The sequence below is a fragment of the Bos taurus genome, chromosome 7 (assembly GCF_002263795.3).
Source record: "Bos taurus isolate L1 Dominette 01449 registration number 42190680 breed Hereford chromosome 7, ARS-UCD2.0, whole genome shotgun sequence".
Classification (NCBI taxonomy): Eukaryota; Metazoa; Chordata; class Mammalia; order Artiodactyla; family Bovidae; genus Bos; species Bos taurus.
In genome coordinates this window covers 39,312,751-39,333,334 of record NC_037334.1, presented here as the reverse complement: position 1 = coordinate 39,333,334, position 20,584 = coordinate 39,312,751, and the positions used below count along the sequence as shown (strand labels likewise).

Here is a 20,584-nt window from a genome sequence, read left to right as displayed (position 1 = left end):
GCAGAGAGGGGATGGCCAGCTGACGGCCAGAGGACCCAGCCAATGCGCGCAAGTCTGAAGGCTGCAGTCTCCACTGTTCTCTCTTCAGGGGGATGACGGGATACCAGGCCAACCAGGGCTCTCTGGACCCCCAGGGCCCAAGGTAGGTACACATCCTTCCTCCTGTGGTCCCCCTGCCTCCCATCTCCCCAGTTCCCACCTGCCTGGTGAAGCTCCTACCCAACCCTTTTACATCACAGGCACATGGACTGATGACCAGGGCAGGCCAGAGGGAGGCCAGCAGGAAGGCCAGGGTCCCACTCACCAACAGGCCTAGCAAATCATCCAGGCCACTGGCCTCCCCTTACACCCTCAAGTCCTCTGGCTCCCATTTCAGGTGGCCCCACTCTGCCCTTCCCCCAAGCCAGGAACTGGCTGTGTTCCTTGGTCCCTCATCCCCTTAAGACAACAAACAAATCCTGGCCAGGCTTCCTCTAACCTGACTGAACCCCTGAGCTTCTCCAACCAAACGAGAAGGAGGCCTAGGCCTGAGTCCTTGGGGCTGTACTGAACTCACCACCCCCACCCCGGGTGGGCTCAGGCAGGTTCTCAGGACCTCCTCTGGAAGCCCGCAAAGCCTGGAGGCTCCACAGCAGACACCTCTGTTGCAGGGCCAGTCAGGGAGCAAAGGGGCCGCAGGTAGAGAATGGCACAGACAGAGCCCAGGGGCCCAAGGTGACATAATGTGAGCTGCTCTGGTTTCCGAAGGCCCATCCTGGGGGAGACTGGTTTCATCTGCAATCTGCCCTTTTAAGCTGGGAGTCCAGAAGGTCCCTGGCCCAAGGGTCTGGGCCCTGGCAATCAGAGGCTGGCCTGGAGTCAGGTGGCAGGTGGTCTCAAGTAGTGACAAGGCCTTCACCTTGTAGCCTTGGGCCCCTGGGCCTCAGTGGCCCATCTTGTCTACACAACAAGGGGTCAGAGGAAGGTCCCACAGTTCCTCCCTCAACTTGGGAGATGCCAGTCACATCCATTCGGCCCTGTGCTGTTTGGAGAAGAGGCCACTGGAGGGGGCGGGGGAATTTTGGCTTCAGCCATACACACCTGGCTGCAGCCATGTGTCTCCACAGGGGGAGCCCGGCCACCCAGGCACTGATGGAGCCACGGGGCAGCGGGTAAGCAGTCCCCCCACCCCAGCCACACCAGTGAGATCCAGGGACCTCATTCCTTCCGAAGCCCCTGTCCCCCAGACACCCCAGAGGAACAGTGGAGCTCTGAGAACTTGGAGTCTTTTTATTTTAATACTAATATTTCATTAGTGGGTTGGGTTTTTTTGTTTTTTGTTTTTTGCTTTTTAATTCTTAATACATGCTTTGGGTAAAATGTTCAATTATGGATGTGAAAAGGAGAGTCCCATCCTCCTCCCTATTCTCCTCCTCCCCAGGCAAGAGTCTGCCCTCCTAGACTCTTTTCCTTGGCACATTCAACATAGATTTCAATATGTCACGGATGGCATTATCCTGCATGACGTATGGGGATACGCCTTCCTTGCCTTCCGCCCAGCCCCACTTCACAGTTCATCCCTGTCGCCGGAGCACAACCACCGCAACTGGTCCCAGATCTTTTGTGATGAGCCCCTATCAGCACCTTGTTCTTGGCCCTGTGATCTCAAGCAATCACATCCCCCCCACGCTCCCACAGGCTGCCTCCCTCCTCCAAGACAGAGGTCTAAGCTGGCAGCCTGCTGGTGCGGATGGCCAGGGAATTGGATTAAGCACTGAGCGTGGCAGTTCAGTGTACACCTTCCAGTTCCATAGAGGCCATGACCGTGGAGGCAGCTGGCAAATGAGGCCCTGGCCGGGTCTCTCCTCTGGTGCAGCTGGCCGCAAGCCTGAGCAAAGTGCTCACACCCCCTGCTGCTCTAGCAGAGGAGTCCAGAGGGGAGGGGAGGTTCCGAGGGGAAAGGTGAGGCCAGCAGTAGGGCACACGTCTGTACCTGTGTCGACGAGTGCGTGTGCAGACACATACGTGTGGACGTGTACGTGGGTGGGTGTGGACTCAGAACCAGGAGTGAAGGGGAGTGTCAGCGCCTGGTGCGTGCAACCTCCCCCCAAGGTTAAGAAACTGCGGTGCGAGGGCAGCCTCCAGCTGGCAGGCCTGTAGTTGGCCTGCACAGTGTTTTGGAGGGTTTGGTGTTTTTTTTTGCTAACATTTAAAAATCTGAAGAACTTCACATCAAAGTCAGGCTCTCCATTTTCTCTCAGGGATGAGCCTCAGCGGGCTTCGGTTCTCACGTGAAGGCGGATCACAGGCACCTCCTGTGAGGTGGAGGTGTTTTCCTCAGTTGGCCCCAGGCCTCCCCTCTCCCTCGTGTAAACCCCTGCCTGGCCCCCAGAATGCTCACTCAGTGAGCCAGGGTGCCAGTTCCTGAGAGAATTCGAGAAGACACCGTGCTGGGGGCCACCCAGTGTCCAGCTGAGAGAGCTGGCCCACAGGTCACAGGCCTGTGTGCAGCCCCAGTTACTAGGCTCTCGGGGTGAAACAAAAATGCCCACCATGCTCCTCCCTGAAATTCTTCCTCTTCTTCCTGCCTCAGGGTCCCCCGGGCCTCAAGGGCGAACAAGGAGACACAGTGGTAATTGACTACGATGGCAGGATCTTGGACGCCCTTAAGGTAGCGTTCCTGGTGGACCCCTAGCGTTCCTTTCCTGAGGGAATATCCACTCACTTTGCACACTTTTTTACACGAGGGACCAGGGGTAGCTTAACACAGACTTAATACATATTAGGTAACGTCACCAGGTACCTAATACGGAAATCAGTACTATGTGGAGTCCCACACGATGCTGAGAGAGCCACTGTAAATGGGCCCATGTGGCCCTGAGCTCCTCAGAGGCTGAGGCAAAAAAGGGCAGCTCACCCTTGAGAAGAAAGAGGCAGGGCCTCTCGGGGCCTTTCTAGGAACCAGGGGCTGGAAGGCTGATCTCCTAACAACCATTGGGTGAGAAAGAAGAGCGTGGCAAAGCTTGCTCTGAGTGACTCGGGAGTTGTGCGGCCTCAGCCCTGTCCCAATGCTGGGCAAGCCCAGGACCCATCACCAACTGGAGAGAAGGGCTGGGGGCCAGCTGCTCAGAGGCACCGGGAGAGGAGCTGGGGTGGGGAGAGGTGATCCGCAAAGACTGGGTGTCAGCACCGAATCCCACCCCAGCTTCAATTTCAGTTGTCTCCCACAAGCCTCAGGGACGCATGAGCTGATGGTAACGGTGCCCACCCCAGGCCTGCGTGGCGTGGAGTCGTGTGGCATGGCCCAGGGCTGCACCTGTACATGGCTGCTCCAGAGCCGCAAGGAGAAGCCCTGTGGGAGCAGAGAAGCGGGGAGGTGGATTGTGGATGCCAGGCAGGGACGATGACTGGATTTGTTGGGCAGACACAGAGGGGTGAAGTCGAAAAACACATACTGAGGGGCAGGCTAGCTGGGGAGTGGTGTGGAAGGTGGAGTCACTCGAGGCAGAGAGGCCACCGGGAAAGCAGGTGCTGGGCCTGAATCTGGAGGAGGGTGGCTGGAATGAAGAAGGGAGTAAGACCAGGGCATCTCAATGGAGGCACCGACAGGAAGGGGCAGGTTGCAAGATATGGAAGCAACCTTAGTGTCCATCAACAGATGAATGGATAAAGATGTGTACACACACACACACACACAGAGACACACACACACACACACACACACACACACACGCACACGGTGGAATACTACTCAGCCATTAAAATGCCATTTGCAGCAGTATGGATGGATTTGGAGAGTATTGTGCCAAGTGAAATAAATCAGACAAAGACAAATACTATATGATATCACTTATATGTGAAATCTAAAAAAATACAACAAACTAGTGAACATAACAACAAAAAAAAATAAGCGGATGCACAGATATGGAGAACAAACTGGTGATGACCAGTGGGGAGAGGGAAGGGAGAAGGGATGATAGGGGTAAGGGGTAAAGAGATACAAGCTATTATGTATAAAATAAGCTACAAGGATATATTGAACAACACAGGGGGAATATAACCAATATTTTATAATAACTATAAACGCGTATATCCTTGGACAGTGATTTGAAGCACTATATTATAGTGATTATAAAAGTATATACTATTGTATGTCATATATAATATTGTATATCAACTATGCCTCAGTCTTTAAAAAGGAGGGGGCAGGTAGGGGAGAGGAGGTGAAGGGAAGAGGCCTGGGGCTTGCTGGACTGGGGGCTGAGTGACAGCAGCCTTTGTGACGGGGCCTGAGCAGGGGTGGGGGCAGGTGGCCTGAGGTGGGCAGGTGGCCTGAGGGAAGCCTGGGCAGGGACGGGAGCTCGGGAGTCAATATACTGTCCCCTCCCCGTGAAACCAAGGGATGCCCGGGAGCAGCGGACAGCACCAGAGGTCACAGGAGAGGCAGAGGCCACAGTGCTGGGCCTCTGCTGGGGATACAGTTTGGGGCTGGCTTTGAGTGCCAGCAGGGGTTGGTTTTACGTTTGCTTCTAGAGGCAGTGCAGAGCTGTCATGGGATTGAGCAGAAGCGTATTGTGATGAAACGTATACTGAGGGCAGAGGGGTAGACACCGTGCTGTCTTACCCGATACCTGGTACCAGCTGCCAGGCCTCCCCCAAAACACAGGCCTGACCTGGCTAGGTGGGGAGGGGGCTATATGGTCTACGGCCTCAAGATGGAGAGGTGGGTGGGCAGTGATGGGGAGGCCCCACCTAAACACTGACCCCTTGACTTTCACACACAGGGTCCTCCTGGGCCACAGGGGCCCCCAGGGCCACCAGGGATCCCCGGAGCCAAGGTCAGTGCAGACGTAACTGTGTGGTCCCCTGGGTCTCTGTCTCCAGGGCCACCTCCAGTGTCTCCTCTCTGCCTCTGCTTCTCTCCTGGCACCTTGGCCTGGCCTCTAGAGTTCAGAGGAGGTGGCCCTGCTCCTTCCTAACCAAGCGGGATGCCTTCTTCCTGGCCCTGGCTTCTCCCTGCGATGCCTCATTCACACATATAATCCATAAATGGGCCCCTCATGATGTTACAAAGTCCTGTAGATTACAGAGCCGTTCCTATGGCCTGTGTGTATCGTTCACACCTGCCCACTTGGCTCAGAAGAAGGAGCCCAAGACTTTAAAATCAGTCAGGATCTGGTCCCAGCCATCATCCCTGGGCTCTGTGGCATGGACCCTCAGCCTCCACCTACCACAGCCACGGCCGCACCTGTCCACAGGGCTGAGGAAGTGGAGGAGGCACTGCTAGGCACGCAGTGAGCTTCTTCCTGAAGGCCCAACCTCAGGGACCCAACCCAGGGCCAGTGTGCTGGTCAGAGTGGGCAGCCTGGCCACAAATCCCTGCCAGGGGCCAGGGCACCATAACCCCCACCTTGCTGTCTGTTCCCTTCCAGGGCGAACTCGGATTGCCTGGTGCTCCTGGAATCGACGGAGAGAAGGTCTCTGGGCCTTTCAATTCCTTGGTGATGCTGTGCCTGATGCTGTATCAGGCTGAGTGTGTGTGTGTGTGTGTGTGTGTACACGTGTGCGTGCAGAGTTCTAGAAAACAGAACATTTGCTCTGGAGCCAAATCCCAGTTCTGCCCACAGACCTCAGGCAAGCTACTCGCTTTCTGGCAGCCTCTGTTCCTCGGTCCCTCAGTTCCTGAAGATGGTAAAAGGGCTGAGGGCTAAATAACGGCACACGGAACACACTCGAGAGTAGTGCCTGGCATGTAATAGCAAAGAGTCATCTCACTGTCATTATTAGTATCAGTGTAAGTATACACGCATGTGTATGATCCTGCGTAGACACCACAGTGTCCACAGGTATCACTTAACATTCACGGATGTGCCTTTAGCACTGGGTCCCTAGTGTGTGACTCAGAGTGGACGTTATACAATCAGTCGAATGAAGGACTGCAGCAGCTGGTTGGGTGACCGAGGGATGGTTGGTTGTATATGGGGTTGGGGGCCCTCACCATTGGCTCCTGAGATGTGAGCACAGGGTTGGCCCTGACCCCATATGCACCCCTCAGTAGCTACCCATTCCCACTTGCTCTGCCCCCTGCCCCACCCTGCAGCCCTGCTTGCAGTAGGACAGGCGGGGACTGCCCCTTCTGTGTTGCCAGCCAGGCCCCTCTGTTCCTTCATCACTTGGTCTGGAGGAGAAGACCCACAAGGAAGAAGGGAGGGTCTGGCCTGCCTTAGAATAAGCTCTGCATGGGGGGAGGGAAAGTGCCTACTGTATCTTGTTCTGTGATTTTCAGGGTCCCAAAGGACAGAAAGGAGACCCAGGAGAAGCCGGACCAACAGGACCCAAAGGGGAAGCAGGAGAAATGGGCTTGTCAGGCCTCCCGGTAGGTGGCTGGGTAAGCCCCCCTGCTACTTGCCCCATGTGAGGGTCCCAAGGTGAATGCGGGCCCCGCACGGTGGCTGCCAGGGGCTGGGACTCTGCGGTCCTAGTCTCAGCCCAGTCTCAGCCCCAGCCCACTGGGCCTTTGAAGGGAAGCACTGGGATGCCCTGACTCTGAGCCCGCACTTCCTCCCCTGCAGACAGACCTACCACTTACATCGAGAGGCCTCCTTAAGGTGAAATAAGGAGGCCCCGCCTAATGGCAGATGACTAGACGGGGAGTTCTAACAGCCCAAGTCTGCATGCTGCTCCATCTCACTGACTCTGGAACCCAGCACAAGTGACCTAACCTCCCTGGGCCTCAGTTTCCTCCGCTCTAAAATGGGAGTGATAACCTCCCCTCCCACAAAGGGACACATGGGCAGGGCTGAGAATAGGGACCCACTGTCATCGCCATTTTAATCATTGCTTTTGTCATGAGTGGCCAGACGCGAAGAGCTGCCACCACATCCATTGTCCATCCATGAGGCTCACTTGGCTAGAGAGCTGGTGCCAGGATTTGAACCCCAGGTCTTTGCTCCTAGAGCCCCTGGCTGCCCCACAGGAAACAACTTATACTGCTGTTAAGATGCTCTCTGAATACCCACTGATTTAGGGAAAGCTACTGAAGATGCACTGCTTGACGGAGGAAGGAAGGGGAGGTGCTGAGCCCCGTGGGTGGCAATTTTGGTGATAGACAGAAAGGGCTCAGGGCCATCCTGTCCCGCAGGGTGCCAACGGCCCCAAGGGAGAGAAGGGAGAGTCTGCATCTGACAAGCTACAGGAGAGCCTGGTAAGGGCACTGCTGACGGTCTCTGCTGGGGGCTGGCTGGGGCCCTGAGCCTTGGGACACAGGGCCACCTGGCCTGACCAAGCTCAGGGCAGTGGGTGGGGGGGGGGGGGGGCGGGGGGGGGGCGAGCCTCAGGCCATCTTTGAACCCAAAGGCCAGCACTGGGCCTCCCACCCGGCAGTGCCTCTTGGGGGCAGTGTGGAGCGCAGTGCCCAGCACCCAGGGAGTGCTCCTTCAATGTCCGATGAGCTCAAGTGTGGGTAAGTGAGGGGTGGTGGGGCAATGGGCAACTAATCCACCTCTGACCCTTCCTAGGCCCAGATCATAGCAGAGCCAGGGCCCCCAGGCCCTCCTGGTCCCCCAGGCCCCATGGTAAGAAAGTTTGGCTTGAAGCAGCTGGGATGTGGAGAGGGTGATGGGCTTAGGCCCAGAGGACAACAAGGTACCCCAGCGGGGAGGAGACACATCAGGCAAGCCAAGCAGAGCCCAAGTCTGGGCTTGGGAAGCCACAGGGCCAATGAGTGGCCTGGAAGCCTTTGTGGCTGCTGCAAGAGGGCCTGGCCAGGAGGTCTAGACCTAGCCTCATGGCCTTTCTAATCTGGGGCTTTCTCCTCCTCCTCCAGGGCCTTCAGGGGATGCAGGGTCCCAAGGTGAGTTCTGAAGCATGGATGGGAACCCCGGCCCCTACTTGCTGCAGGTTCACAGCCTGGTTGGTTCCGCAAATTCTTGCTAGCAGGCAAAGTGAGAGCCCCACAGTCGGCCCCGGACCAGCCCTGCATCTTCCCATGGCCTGGCCATTCCCAAGCCCCTGCCAGCGTCCTCAGAGCTGGTACTCCCCGACCCACACTCAGCCTCTCCGTTCCTTGCCCCCTCCCCTCTTCTCCCCTCAAGCACACATCTGTCTCTCAACTGCCCACAGCCTGGACACAAAGTCCTGGCTTTGGTGTATATTACGTAACGTCATGTTCTCTGCTCTCCAATTAAAACTGTGAGTGTGGTCTGCCCGTGTCCCCTCGCCCAGGGAGGCCAGCTGGCCTCACTGCATCTCCCTCGTTTACCCTGGGGGAGACCACATCTCCGCATCCCCAGCTCAGAGGCCAAGTGGGGCCTCAGAGTCATGGAATCCTAGAGCTGAGTGGGGCCGAATATGTAGCTTGAGCAGATGTGCAGCTTCTGGTTCTGTTTTATTCCGAGGCCTCCCCAGATGATGTTTAGAATAAGCAGCTGCTGTCAGAGATGAGGTCCAAGACGGGGACTCAGAAACCCAGTGGCTGCTCAGCCCTGCCACTTCCTGGCTGTGCAAGTGGGCCTGTCCCTGCCCTTCTCTGTACCTCTGTTTCCTCTTCTGTGAAATGGGTGTGACTATAACCCACCTTCCAGGATTAGTGAAAAAGCCCATGTGTAAGAAAGGATAAAACATGCACACCCACATTCTGATATTTGCACAAGAAGGAAGCCAGGGCTAGGCTTGTCAGAGCCTGGAGTCTGTCCCTCTGCCCCGCACACCTCGGTCCCCGGTCAGGCCCCAGGCTTTCCTATTCTGCCATGTGTCTGGCCCCCTTAACTGGTATCTCCCCTTTGCTTCCAGGGCTTGGATGGAGCAAAGGGAGAGAAGGGCTCGTCGGGTGAGAGAGGACCCACCGGCCTGCCTGTGAGTGTCATGAGCCTTGTTCATCCTCAGAGGGGCTAATTTCTGTAATTGTCATGACTCTTGACACATTCCTTTTCCACCCAGGGGCCAGCTGGCCCACCAGGCCTTATTGGGCTGCCAGGAACCAAAGGAGAGAAGGTAACCACCTTCCTTTAATGTCCCCCAACTATGGTATCACTCAGTCCTGGGGGCTCAACCCCTGCACTTCACTGGTCCCTAGGGCCAGAGTCCAGGTTCTGTGGACAATTCACAGGGCTGTGAATTGTGTTCCCAACACCTCCTTCTCAGCCTCCTCACATCTCCTCTTTGTCTCTTCTCAGGGCAGACCCGGGGAGCCAGGACTAGATGTAAGTAGCTCACCATCCACTGTGGCTGGGTCTCTCCCGTTTGTAACTTTTGCCCTCATGCTGCCCTCTGGATGGCTTGGATGTGTCCCCATTCCCCATGGCTAGACTACAACTGGCTGGTTCCACCCCTGTCCACAGTGCAAACCCAACACACAGCCCAGAGTAGGTGCTTTCTTGATAGATAGATGGGTGGTTGAGTGGATGGTGGATGATGGATACGGTACAAAGGATGGGTGGGTGGAGGGATGGGTAGAGGAAGGATGGGTGGATGGTATGTAAATGAGTGATGGATACAAGCAAAAGATGGATGGTGGATGGATGGATGATAGCTTGACAGATGACGGATGGAGGATGATCGAGGATGGTGAGTGGATCCATTGGAGTAGGGAGGTAGGAAGACCAATGAGGAGCATGTTGCAATATCCTGGTGAGAGATGATAAGGCTTCAGCTATGGCAGTACTGCAGGAAGGAGAAGAGAATTATTAATCCAATGTTGATTGGATCAGGTATCTTTTGGTTGCAAGAGATGGGAAACACAAGTTAAACTGGTTTAAACTGACTCATAACTGAAAACTCCATATGTGTGACACATAGATCCGGGGCTCAAGTATGTCAACACAACCCAACCTCTCACCCTCTCTTGTCTCTTCTTCCTCTTGAATCATTCCAATTTCCACATGGTGATGAGATGGAGCCAAGAACTCCAAACTTGCATCCCTCTAAGTCCAAATCCTGGAGAAAGGCATTTGCCTCACTCGTTACTCTTTGAGAAAAAGTCTCATCAACTCTCATCGGCCCCAGCTGGGCCAATGCTGAAATGTCACTCGGCCATAAGAATGCAGTTCCCTAACTGGCCAGACCTGCTCATAATGCTCCATCCTGGATCTGGGGGTGGAGTTGGTGAATTGTGAAAAGGGAGAGTGGCTCCCAGGAAAATCAGATAGCTATTGCAAGGGAAATGGTGACCAGATGCAGGTAGGCTGCAACGACTCTGGTGCCTACCCTAAACTTCAGGGAGAAAGTGTCACCCTACACACAGGAAGAGGAAGAATTCTAGGCTGAGTTTCTGACTGGAGGGTTCCACTGATGTTCCAGGAGAAGAAGACACTACTGAATCCAGCTCAGGCTGTGGACCCAGAGAGGTAGTGGTGGTGGAGCAGAAGGGACTCTATGCCCCCAATACTGTGGCCACTGTGGTCCAGTGGTTAAGACTTCAATCAGGGGGCAGGGGTTTGATCCTGATCCCTGGTCAGGGAACTAAGATCTCACATGCCATATGGTGAGGCCAAAGTAAAAAGTCAACCCACTCCAATGGGCCCAGCTGAAATGGGGAGTCTGCTTGGAAGCCTTTCCTGACCTCACACCTGGACAGAAGAGCCCCTCTTCCTGGCACGCTATGGTGTCTGGTTCAGATCTCTATCACTATGAGTATTGATCATTATCTTCTGCACCCCACTGCCTGTCACGTTAGACTCTGTACCTTTGTACCTGTGGGGTTCTAACTTATGGAAGCGACTTAGTGATGACACAGGCCTTTGAAAGAAGAACTTATTACTTACAGTTCTCAAGGAAAGGGCGTGCCCCACATGGAACCACATGGAGACGCAGTAGGTTTGGTTGGCAGGCAGAAAGGAGTGGGGGAGAAACCTAGGGCAGGGATTTTACTGGCATTTCTCTGGGGAAAGTGAGGCAGAGCAGAGTCAACAGTCTAGGATTGGCTAGTTTGAAGAATCCTGGCAGGCTTTGGGCTCTAAGCATGGTCTCTAGTTGCCTGCTACCTGGCCCTGGGATGATTTGGGGCAGGGAAAATATTGACTTGGTGTGTGAGTTAGATAGAGGAGGTTGTTCCAGGATTGGTTGGTTTACATATGAAAGGCATGCTCCCTACCTAGCTCTTTGCTATATCTAAGGGTTGGCTACCTCTAGGAGAGGCAGCCTCTCCCCAGCCAGCAAGATTTTGATGATATCAATACATCAGAAGATACAGAGAATAAACAGCATAATAAATATAAGAGTGTGCATACTAAGTCACTTCAGTCGTGTCTGACTATTTGCAACCCCAGGGACTACAGCCCACCAGGCTCCTCTGTCCATGGGTTTCTCTAGGCAAGCATACTGGAATAGGTTGCCATGCCCTTCTCCAGGGGATCTTCCCAACCCAGGGATCGAACCCATGTCTCTTATGTCTCCTGTGTTAGCAGACGGGTTCTTTACCACTAGTGCCACCTAAGAGGGAATTCAGCAAATCTGGTTTTCTGCCCTCAGCATTCAGCCCAAAGCCCAATTCCTAGTGGATGCTTACAAATGTTGACTGGGAAGATGGACAGATGAACAAATGGATGGATGGGTAGGTGGGTACATAAGAGTTTCAGCCAAGCGCAGAGAACAGAGAGCATCATTTCTTGGTCTGCTGAAGACGGTGATATAACTTCCATGGGTTTGCTATGTCTCAGCCCCCAGCCGAGCCTGGGCCAGTGTCTGCTGCACCTGACTTGACATGAGACAAAGCTCTTTGCTAGCAGTTCTGCCTGAGGGCTTCCACCCAGAAACAGCAGTGGTGTTCTACTTTGGAGGAAGCCGTGCCAGTGTCCTGAATGCAGGCTTTTCTCTGCATCATCCTCATACCCAGCATCTGTGTCCCCTAGAAGCCAGGGATGGTCCAGCTTATAACATGGATATGTGCGGAGGGAAGGGGCAAAGGTGGGTGGGAGAGGTAGAGAGATGAAGAGATAACCAGAGCACACCTCAAACTTCATTGTCAGGTTTAACCTTTAATCTTTTTGACAGGGTTTCCCTGGACCTCGAGGAGAAAAAGGAGACCGGAGCGAGCGTGGAGAGAAGGTGGGGAAGGTGGAGAGAACGTGAAGGGTAGGAGGAGAGAAGGAGGGAGGCAAGCAAAGAGAAGGAGGGAGCAGGTGGAGAGGAAAGGACATGGGGGTCAGGAAGAAAGCAGAGAGAAGGCGGGGTGGGTGCGGGGAGGAAGGCTGCAGAGGGTGGTCTGTGGGCAGCAGGGCAGGGGGCTGCCGGCCCCAGGCCCATCTCTGTGAGGGACATTGGAGGCGCCCTGGGCCTGGCAGCCACCATCACACCCCATCTTCCTTCTTGCCCAGGGGGATCGCGGTGTCCCGGGTCGGAAAGGAATGAAAGGCCAGAAGGGCGAGCCGGGACCCCCAGGCCTGGACCAGCCGTGTCCTGTGGTATGTGTTGGTGAGACAAGGGAGCCCAAACCCAAGTCTTTGCAGCCCTCGGAGCTCAGTTGCAAGTCCCAGAGGCCCCAGGTGCCCTGCCCTGGGGTGTCCACACTGCTGGGGTTACCCTCTAATCTCTACCATCACCAAGGCTCCTCTCACTCTGGTCATAACCCCTCCATGGGCAAGGCCCAGGGACCCACTCCGTCTAGAAGATGGAAGCCCGGTCAGGGACGGAGTCTGTTTGTTCCTCTACTCAGCTTCTTTGGACCTAAAAGGAGACGGAACCACCCTTACCTCTCTGAGGGTCTGTCCTGTCCCAGAGGAGGCTTTTGCTGGTCTGCATAGCTGCACATTCACCCCTTGCATCTCCTCCGCGTGTCCCAAAGCCCTTTCCCCTCACAGCCTTTCTCCTTTCCTGCTTTTTTACCACAGCTTCTTGTGGCCCACCAGACAGACCTGATACCTGAAATAACCAAAGTTCAGTCCTCTCCTTCTAGAAGGCAGGGAAGGTTTACATGTCAAACTCTTCCAGTGGAACTCAGAAAAGACAGGAAAAATAACTGAGTTTCCATATTGAAACTCACCAGTTACTCACATCCCCCCATCTCTGCCAGGGCTGTGGTGGGGGAGAAACCATGTTGTGTATCCCCTTCCAGAGGGGCAGGGCCAGGGACCCCAAAGTCCAATCTTCTGACGTCAAATGGGTCACTTAGCCCTCTGCTCCTTAGTCTCCTTATCCATGCAACAGGGGTTCTAATCCCTACCTCCAGATGGCTTGGAGGAGGCAATGGGAAAAAACAGGAAGAGCAGCGGGGAGGCAAGCATGCACTAAAAGGACCAGGGACAGCAGGGGGACAGGGTGGCCCGGCCCCAAGCCCCAGGCCCTGCTCAAGACTTCCCTCCAAGTCATCAAGCCTTTGTCTCTGAAACAGGAGAATCTTAGATGCAGAGGCAGGCGAGGGGCGCCAGGGTCCAGGGGCCTGGCCAGGGGCGGTGGACCCTGCCCTGCGGTATGCAGCCTGGCCTGCTGTGTGCTGTGTGCTCTGCTGTGCTGGGCGTTCTGTGCTGCCTGTGCCCGCTGCCCTGCCCTGCCTTCCCTTCCATTCTGTCCCTCCTCCCCACTTCCCCTTGGGCCCCAGCCTCAGCCCCCAGGGGTGCATGAGAGTGCTGGGGGTGGGGGGCACGCTCCCCCGTGTCCATGGTCTTGCTGTGTGCTTCAGAACAGAGTGAAGTGTCATCCACTATCGCATCCACCAGGGACGCTAGGCTGACTGACGGGTCAGCCTTGGTCCACCACCAGCTCCCCACCACCAGGCCGCCTGAGGAAACCCACCTCCCTGCTTGTGTCTGATGGCTCCAGACTATCCCCACTCCAACCCCATCACACACACACACCTCCCCACCCTGGCCCAGTGTCCACACTGACCTCAGCCCATCCTGTCTGCTACTCAGATCCAAACACAGGGACCAGGACAGGCCAAAAGGGAATCCCATTTCCTGGACTGTCCTTCAGATATTCTTGGACATGTGTCTGAAAGCTCTCAAGACCACAGGGTGAGCTACCAGAACCTTCACCACAGCTGCCAGACAGAAAGACACACAGGTGCTCGGTGGGACCAGGGCCAGGCCTGCTCCTGGCCTGGGGATGTCTAGCACAATGCCCTATACTCCGTGGTGTCCTGGTTCCGCCCACAGCTACTCGTGTCCCAGCAAAGCCCATGGGGGCATGCTTAGAACAAGCACCGAGGGCGGCTGTCGTGTTCCATGACCTGACTACCCGGGTGGACAGGGCAGGCATTCAGGCCCTGGCCTCAGGTGGCAGCTCCCTGGGCTGCAGCTAGCTCCTCCTGGGGCAGGAGTGTGTGGAGCACAGGGAGCTGCTGACCAGCCCTGCCTCCTTGTCACTGAAACCTTCTTCCTTTCCAGGGCCCCGATGGACTGCCTGTGCCTGGCTGCTGGCATAAGGTAACTTTCAGGGAAGAGTCTCCAAGGCAGGCTAGGAGGAGTGGGAGAGCCAAGGGAACCCTGGGGCTGAGTGCCTGCCGCTCCCTACATCGTGATGGAACAGCCAGGTCTCCCCAAGTAACCCTAGATTTGACTCTCCCATCGTGTGGCCCAAGACCCAGGGCTGTGATCCTGGTTGTGAGCAAACCACCCTCTTGGTCATACAGGGCTCACTCAAGCCCTGGCCCAGCCAGGGCAAAGCTATCAGCCCGTGAGACTTTGTTCATACTGTCCCTCCCCCACCCCAAGAGAGGGTGGAATTCAGGAGGTTAGGATGAGAGGATTGGGGGGCCATACCTCTGCCCAAGGAAATAGGCAGGACAGGGATACCCAGATCAGAAACAGGGCTTCTGGGCCCCCCCAGTTCCCTCCTCACCTTCAGTCTTTCCCTCCTTTTCTAGTGATCCTGAGCACGCAGTTCACAACCTGTATAGATCCATGTGGACATTTTTAATTTTTGTGAAAACAAAACAGTAATATATTGATCTATTTTCACGGGATGCAACACCAATACTTGTGGCCTTTTAACATCAGAGAGTGTGCCCAGCCCAGCCCCAGGACAATCAGTGTGTGAAGCTGGCAGGAAAGCGGACAGGCCCCCTGGGGGCACTGTGTACCTGCAGGGCTCCCTCGGGGCTTGGCTTTCCAGGAAGGAGATGAAAGTAACTTGCCTGGCTCAGGAGAGGCTGCAGAGAGGCCAGGTTGGGCTTTCGGTCACCTGAGAGCAGAAACTCCGGCTGCTCCACTGCCCTGCAAGAGCCTGCCCTCTGAAGCTCTGGAGCTCCGGGCCATGCCATCCACGAAGGCTTGTGGCATGAATAGCAAACACAACTGATCTTGGCCTCTCTGGCCTCTGCACTCAGCCACAGCCAGCTACCCACCGCTCTGGGTCCCCTTGGGCCCTGGGTTCACCAGGGCAGGATGGGACTTCCACCCAGCACTCATAGCTGGAGCTGTGGGAAGCAAGCTAAGCAGGCAGAGATCCCATCGAGTGCTGTAGGCCTCAGGAACCAGCCTGCCTGCTGTGAAAACCAGTGTCCTCTGGCCAGGAGTGAAGGCCAGGCTCTGTGATCACTACCACGTGGACCCAGCAGCAGGGAGCCCTGTGAGCCTCGAGCGTGGAGGTCCCAGGCTGGAATGTCTGTTTCCTGCTTTTCACCACACCCCCACCACATGAGGGACGTGATGGGACTGCCAGCCTGAGGAGATGGACCGCCAGCTCAGAGTTTGGGCCTCGATGGCCCCAAGTCTCCCCACCCAGGGGAACTCTGGCCAGCCTCCCAAAAATGAGTCCTCTGAGGGAGCTATGCAAATGAAAAGAGCCTCGGGGCTGCTTCCATGCCTGTCTGAGTAGGTGGCCTGTGCCCTCAGCCAATGATGCTCTGAGAAGAGGTTCCCCGCTTCTGACAAGGGGCCCCAGCCACCAGCTCCAGACCAACTACTTGCCTCCCCTCTCTGTGTAGATGGATATTGTTGTGTGTAATAAATCACAAATGCGGGTCTGGGTTTGTCTGTACTTGCAGACTGGCCCTAGGCCCATCCCTAGGTGAGGTTTCAGCTTGGTCATTGCTGTGTGGGGAGGGATAAGAGAACTCTCCCTGGGCCAGAGCCACCTCCAGAAACCAGAATAAGTATTTCAGGCTCAAGGCAAAGATGAGGTTTGGAGTCAGGGAAACACAGACTCAAGGCCTAGCCCAGCTAACATACCAGCTGAGCCCTCTGTCCAGTCACCCATGCCACTGAGCCCCTGTGTGTTCTCTGATCTGATGAGCCATGACTACTGCATAACAAATCACCCCAAAATCTGTTGCCTTAAGACAATGATCCTTGGGAATTACCTGGTGGTCCAGTGGTGAGGACTTGGCACTTTCACTGCTGGGGCTTGGGTTCAATTCCTGGTTGGGGATCTAAGATCCCGTAAGTCACGTGGCATGGCCAAAAACAAACAAACAAACCAGAAGAAAAAAAAAAAAAAAAGATCCTTTCTATTTCTGTCTTATAGTTCTGGGAGTAATGGGCTCAGTTCAGTGGCTGTCACTCAAGCTTTCCCACATCCAGCAGTTGATGTTGCCTGGCCTCTGATGGCCAGCACACCTCTCTGTGTGGTCTGGGCTTCCTCACCATAAGGCTGTTGGATTCCCAGGGTGAATGTCCCAGGTGGGCCAGATGGAATCTGTGTCACCTTTTACAACCAAGCCTCAGAACTCATATGGTATTACTTCCTGCCAGAATTAGAGGTTCACCCTAACTCAAGGGAAAATTGTCCATGACTTCACTTTCACTTTTCACTTTCCTGCACTGGAGAAGGAAATGGCAACCCACTCCGGTATCCTTGCCTGGAGAATCCCAGGGACGGGGTAGCCTGGTGGGCTGCCATCTATGTGGTCGCACTGAGTCGGACACGACTGAAGCGACTTAGCAGCAGCAGCAGCATATTTTAAATGTGGGATAGGAGATCTTGTTTCAGCCATCTTAGAAAATTCTACATCCCAGTTGATCCTTAATCCTGAGAGAGGGGACCAGCAAGTGTGCCCATTTCTCAGGTGGCAAAACCAGGCACATGACGGGGCCTGCCGTGATGGTATCCCAGCCTTCTCCGTCCAAGAACTGAGGCCTAAGGAGGCCATAGTATGAGCAGTACCCCCAGGCCCCACCATGTGGCCTTCTAACTAACAAAACAGGTCCAGCCACATGCTGGCTCAGGAGAAGGAGCAGGTCGAATCTCTGCCCCTTTTCCCCTCCGTTGCTGGGAATAAATGGCAGGCCATGCTGCTCAGCCAGTCGTGTGGGCCACTAGGGAAGTCAGTAACATGAAAATGAAGGAAAACACAGGGGGTCTGTGATAACTGGCGGAGACCACTGGACATCCAGGCGTCCTTTGGAGCTCCAGCATCACTGCACACGTCCCGTCAGTCATCACTCCAGTATTCTTGGGCTTCCCTGGTGACTCAGACGGTAAAAAAATCCGCCTGCAATGCAGGAGACCTGAGTTTGATCCCTGGATTGGGAAGATCCCCTGGAGGAGAACATGGCAACCCACTCCAGTATTCTTTCCTGGAGAATCCCCATGGACAGAGAAGCCTGGCTGGCTACAGTCCATGGGTCGCAAAGAGTTGGACACGACTAAGAGATTAAACACAGCACAGCACACCACCCAGGTAACTCACTGGATCCCCTCACCAACCTGTAAAGGGCGTATGTGGTTGGTATCATTATTTCTGCCTTACATGTGGGGAAAGTGGGGTTCCAAGGAGTTAGTCCCCTGCCCAGGGATGCACAGTCAGGACATGGTAGCAGGCTTGGGGCATCAAACTGAGGTTCTTGGATGTCCTCCAGTTTGTCTTTCCAAAATTATTTGGCAGAGCATGGAGTCTATGGGGAGCACTGTGATGCTGGATGGGCAGAACCTCATGAGGGTAGAAGCCACATGTTCCTCCTTCCCGAGATACCTGGGTGTGGGGGTTGGGGTGGGGGAGAGGAAGGGGTCTTTCCTGCTCCTTTGGCCGGGACAGGGCCATTCATGGTCCATTGCTGCCCTCTTCTGGCCTTGTGCTGTATATTCTCAGGTTTTGCAAACTTCAAAATTGAGAGTCTGCAGAGTCCTCAAGAGCTTGGGGTAGGGGCAACAGACTATGCAAGAGTGATTGACTTGCTGCGGTCCCAGCAGAGACACGGGGAGCACCCTGCCTCAAAACTGAGCCTTCAAGCCTGGGGACCTCGTGTTCCCCTGCCAAGAAGGGCAGCTGTGCCTCAAACTACCCCTTCCAGAAGCGAAAGAACACATTTTTGGAGCCCCACTGTGTGCCATAGCATGTAAACTAGTCACAAAGATGACTTCCCCCTTTTGCAGATGAAGCTGAGGCCAGAGAGGAGTGGGCTTACTCCGGTCTCCGTCCTCCTGATCCCTAGAATACTACTGGAAATGCATGGTTTGCTTTTGGTTACCACAATGATTAGGGGACACTCCTGGCATTAGTGGATAGGGCCAGGCACATCAAACATCTGATATGCATGGGACAGTCCTGCCCAGTGATGAACCATCTCAGTGAGAATGCCAATGCTGCCTGCGTTGAGAAACAACATGCCCTAGCTTCAAATCTTGACTCAGCTACTTCCTCTCTTCCCCTGCCCCACTGACCTCCAATGCCACCTCAAAGGTCGGACATGAGAGAATGGACACAGGAGTGCTTAGCATGGGGCCAGAGGAAGAAAAGAGTGGGCTTTTCTGAGCAGGAAGAGGGGAGGCTTCCTGGTGTTGTCCTGCCCCTCTTGTAGATACTTTCAGCCCAGAAAATGGCCAATCCTGGTCTGACTTCCACCCTCCTGACTCTGGACATCCCAGGAGTGGGTGAGATGTGAGCTGGGCCTGACTGTGGCCTTCTCACCCTCTACCTCAAAGCTGGAAAAGTTCCTGAGGTAACCTGACTTCTCTGAGCTGTCCTGAGTCACAAGACAGGCTTATGTTTGGGCTCAAGACAGGGCCAAAGATAGGCCCCTCACAGGACTCTCAGACTCCCTCTGCCACACAAACACATACACACTAGGACACACCTGCCTACCTGCTAAGTTGCTTCAGTCGTGTCTCTGCGACCCCATGGACTGTAGCCCACCAGGCTCCTCTGTCCATGGGACTCTCCAGGGAAGAACACTGGAGTAGGTTGTCATGCCCTCTTCCAGGGAAATCTTCCCGACCCAGGGATCGAACCCACTTCTTTTATGTCTCCTGTATCAGCAGGTGGGTTCTTTACCACTAGCACCACCTGGGAAATCCACAAGCATACCCATTACATATACAAAGCTGGAATTGCACGATGTACAGACAGCTATGGGTCTCTCTACCAAGGAAGAGGATCAGATCCATTGAGAAAATCAGTGACCACATTTCACATGCAGGGAGGGGGGCTTGGCCCTCAGAAAAAAACTACAGGCCAGAAGCAAACATTCTTGGTTAATTTGTGAGGAATTTTTTTTCAAGAATCATACCTAAAGTTTTATTCAGCTTTACATTTAAAAGTAAGAAACTTCATTCTGTGTGTGAAGATGAAAAAGTTCTGGAGATGGATGGTGGTATTGGACACACCTGAGTGTATGCCGTTAACGCCCTTGAACTTGTACACTTAAAAATGTTAAAATGGGGACTTCCTGGTGGCCCAATGGTTAGAATCCACCTTCCACCACAAGAGATGTGGGTTAGATCCCTGGTGGGAGAGCTAAGATCCTGCATGCCACAGGGCAACTAAGCCCTCACGCCTCAACTAGAGAGCCTGTGTGCTGCAACTAAGACCCGACACAGCCAAAAATAAAATATTTTTTAAATGTTAAAATGGTAAATTTTGTTATGTGTATATGTTACCACAATAAAGAAACTCCAAATATTCTTTAATAAACGCCTTAAGTGGGAATTCCTTGGCAGTCCAGTGATTAGGACTCAGAGCTTCCACTGCCAGGACCCAAGTTCAATCTCTGGTTGGGGAACTAAGATCCCACAAGCTGCACAGTTCAGCCAAAAAAAAAAAAGCCTTAAGTCTGGGAGAAGAGATGAAGAAATCAGAAATGAGGGGGTGAAGCAGAGGGCTGAGACTCATGAAGAGGTGACAAGGACAGCAGGAGTCTCCCCTTTCTCCAGCCTGCTCAGGCCACCAAGCTCAGGCTGCAGCCTCCCGCCCTGGTTCTAGTGTTCACCAGGGCAGAAAGTTCCAGGAGGGGCTCTCTCTCTGTATGCTGCTTTCCAGTCCCTTAGGGGCGTTCTCCTCTCACTCCCTGGAGTTGGGAGTCCAGTCTTGGCTTCACTCTTGCTATGTGTTTAAGAACAAGCCGGTGCTCGCTTCGGCAGCACATATACTAAAAACTGGAACGAAACAGAGAAGATTAGCATGGCCCCTGCGCAAGGATGACATGCAAATTCGTGAAGCGTTCCATATTTTTACGTGTATACCTGTGGCGGATTCATGTTGATATATGGCAAAACCAATACAATATTGTAAAGCTAAAAAATAAAATAATTATTGATATAAAAAAAAAAAAAGAACAAGCCGTTTCCCTGTCTGAGCCTCCGTCTCCTGGCCGTGGATAAGGCTCAGGAGACTTTCTACCTCTCTTCCTAAACAATGTAAGATTCTCATAGTGGTTCTATAGCTCGGGTTCACCCTGCGTGCATTCCAGCAGGAGTCCCAGAGGTCACGCCCAGGACCTCCTCAGCAAGTCCCAGC

At 54.3% G+C, this 20,584-nt stretch overlaps 1 protein-coding gene and 1 non-coding gene across 2 annotated transcripts in view; both read left to right on the top strand.

Moving 5' to 3' along the window:
• Positions 1-15,920, top strand: part of COL23A1 (collagen type XXIII alpha 1 chain) — a 403,501-nt gene extending 387,581 nt beyond the window's left edge. Inside the window, exons 12-27 of the mRNA XM_002689036.5 lie at positions 89-142; positions 1,107-1,151; positions 2,573-2,650; positions 4,764-4,817; positions 5,412-5,456; positions 6,266-6,355; positions 7,121-7,183; positions 7,497-7,553; positions 7,805-7,831; positions 8,770-8,832; positions 8,917-8,970; positions 9,153-9,179; positions 11,968-12,021; positions 12,291-12,377; positions 14,298-14,336; positions 14,777-15,920. Of these exons, the coding sequence (XP_002689082.4) occupies positions 89-142; positions 1,107-1,151; positions 2,573-2,650; positions 4,764-4,817; positions 5,412-5,456; positions 6,266-6,355; positions 7,121-7,183; positions 7,497-7,553; positions 7,805-7,831; positions 8,770-8,832; positions 8,917-8,970; positions 9,153-9,179; positions 11,968-12,021; positions 12,291-12,377; positions 14,298-14,336; positions 14,777-14,779 (840 nt within the window). The 3' untranslated portion in view covers positions 14,780-15,920. The remainder of the gene's footprint in view (positions 1-88; positions 143-1,106; positions 1,152-2,572; positions 2,651-4,763; positions 4,818-5,411; positions 5,457-6,265; positions 6,356-7,120; positions 7,184-7,496; positions 7,554-7,804; positions 7,832-8,769; positions 8,833-8,916; positions 8,971-9,152; positions 9,180-11,967; positions 12,022-12,290; positions 12,378-14,297; positions 14,337-14,776) is intronic.
• Positions 15,921-20,192: 4,272 nt separating this feature from the next.
• Positions 20,193-20,300, top strand: LOC112447658 (U6 spliceosomal RNA). The gene has a single exon (XR_003035837.1). It is a non-coding gene; the product is annotated as a U6 spliceosomal RNA (small nuclear RNA).
• The last annotated feature ends 284 nt before the right edge of the window (positions 20,301-20,584 follow it).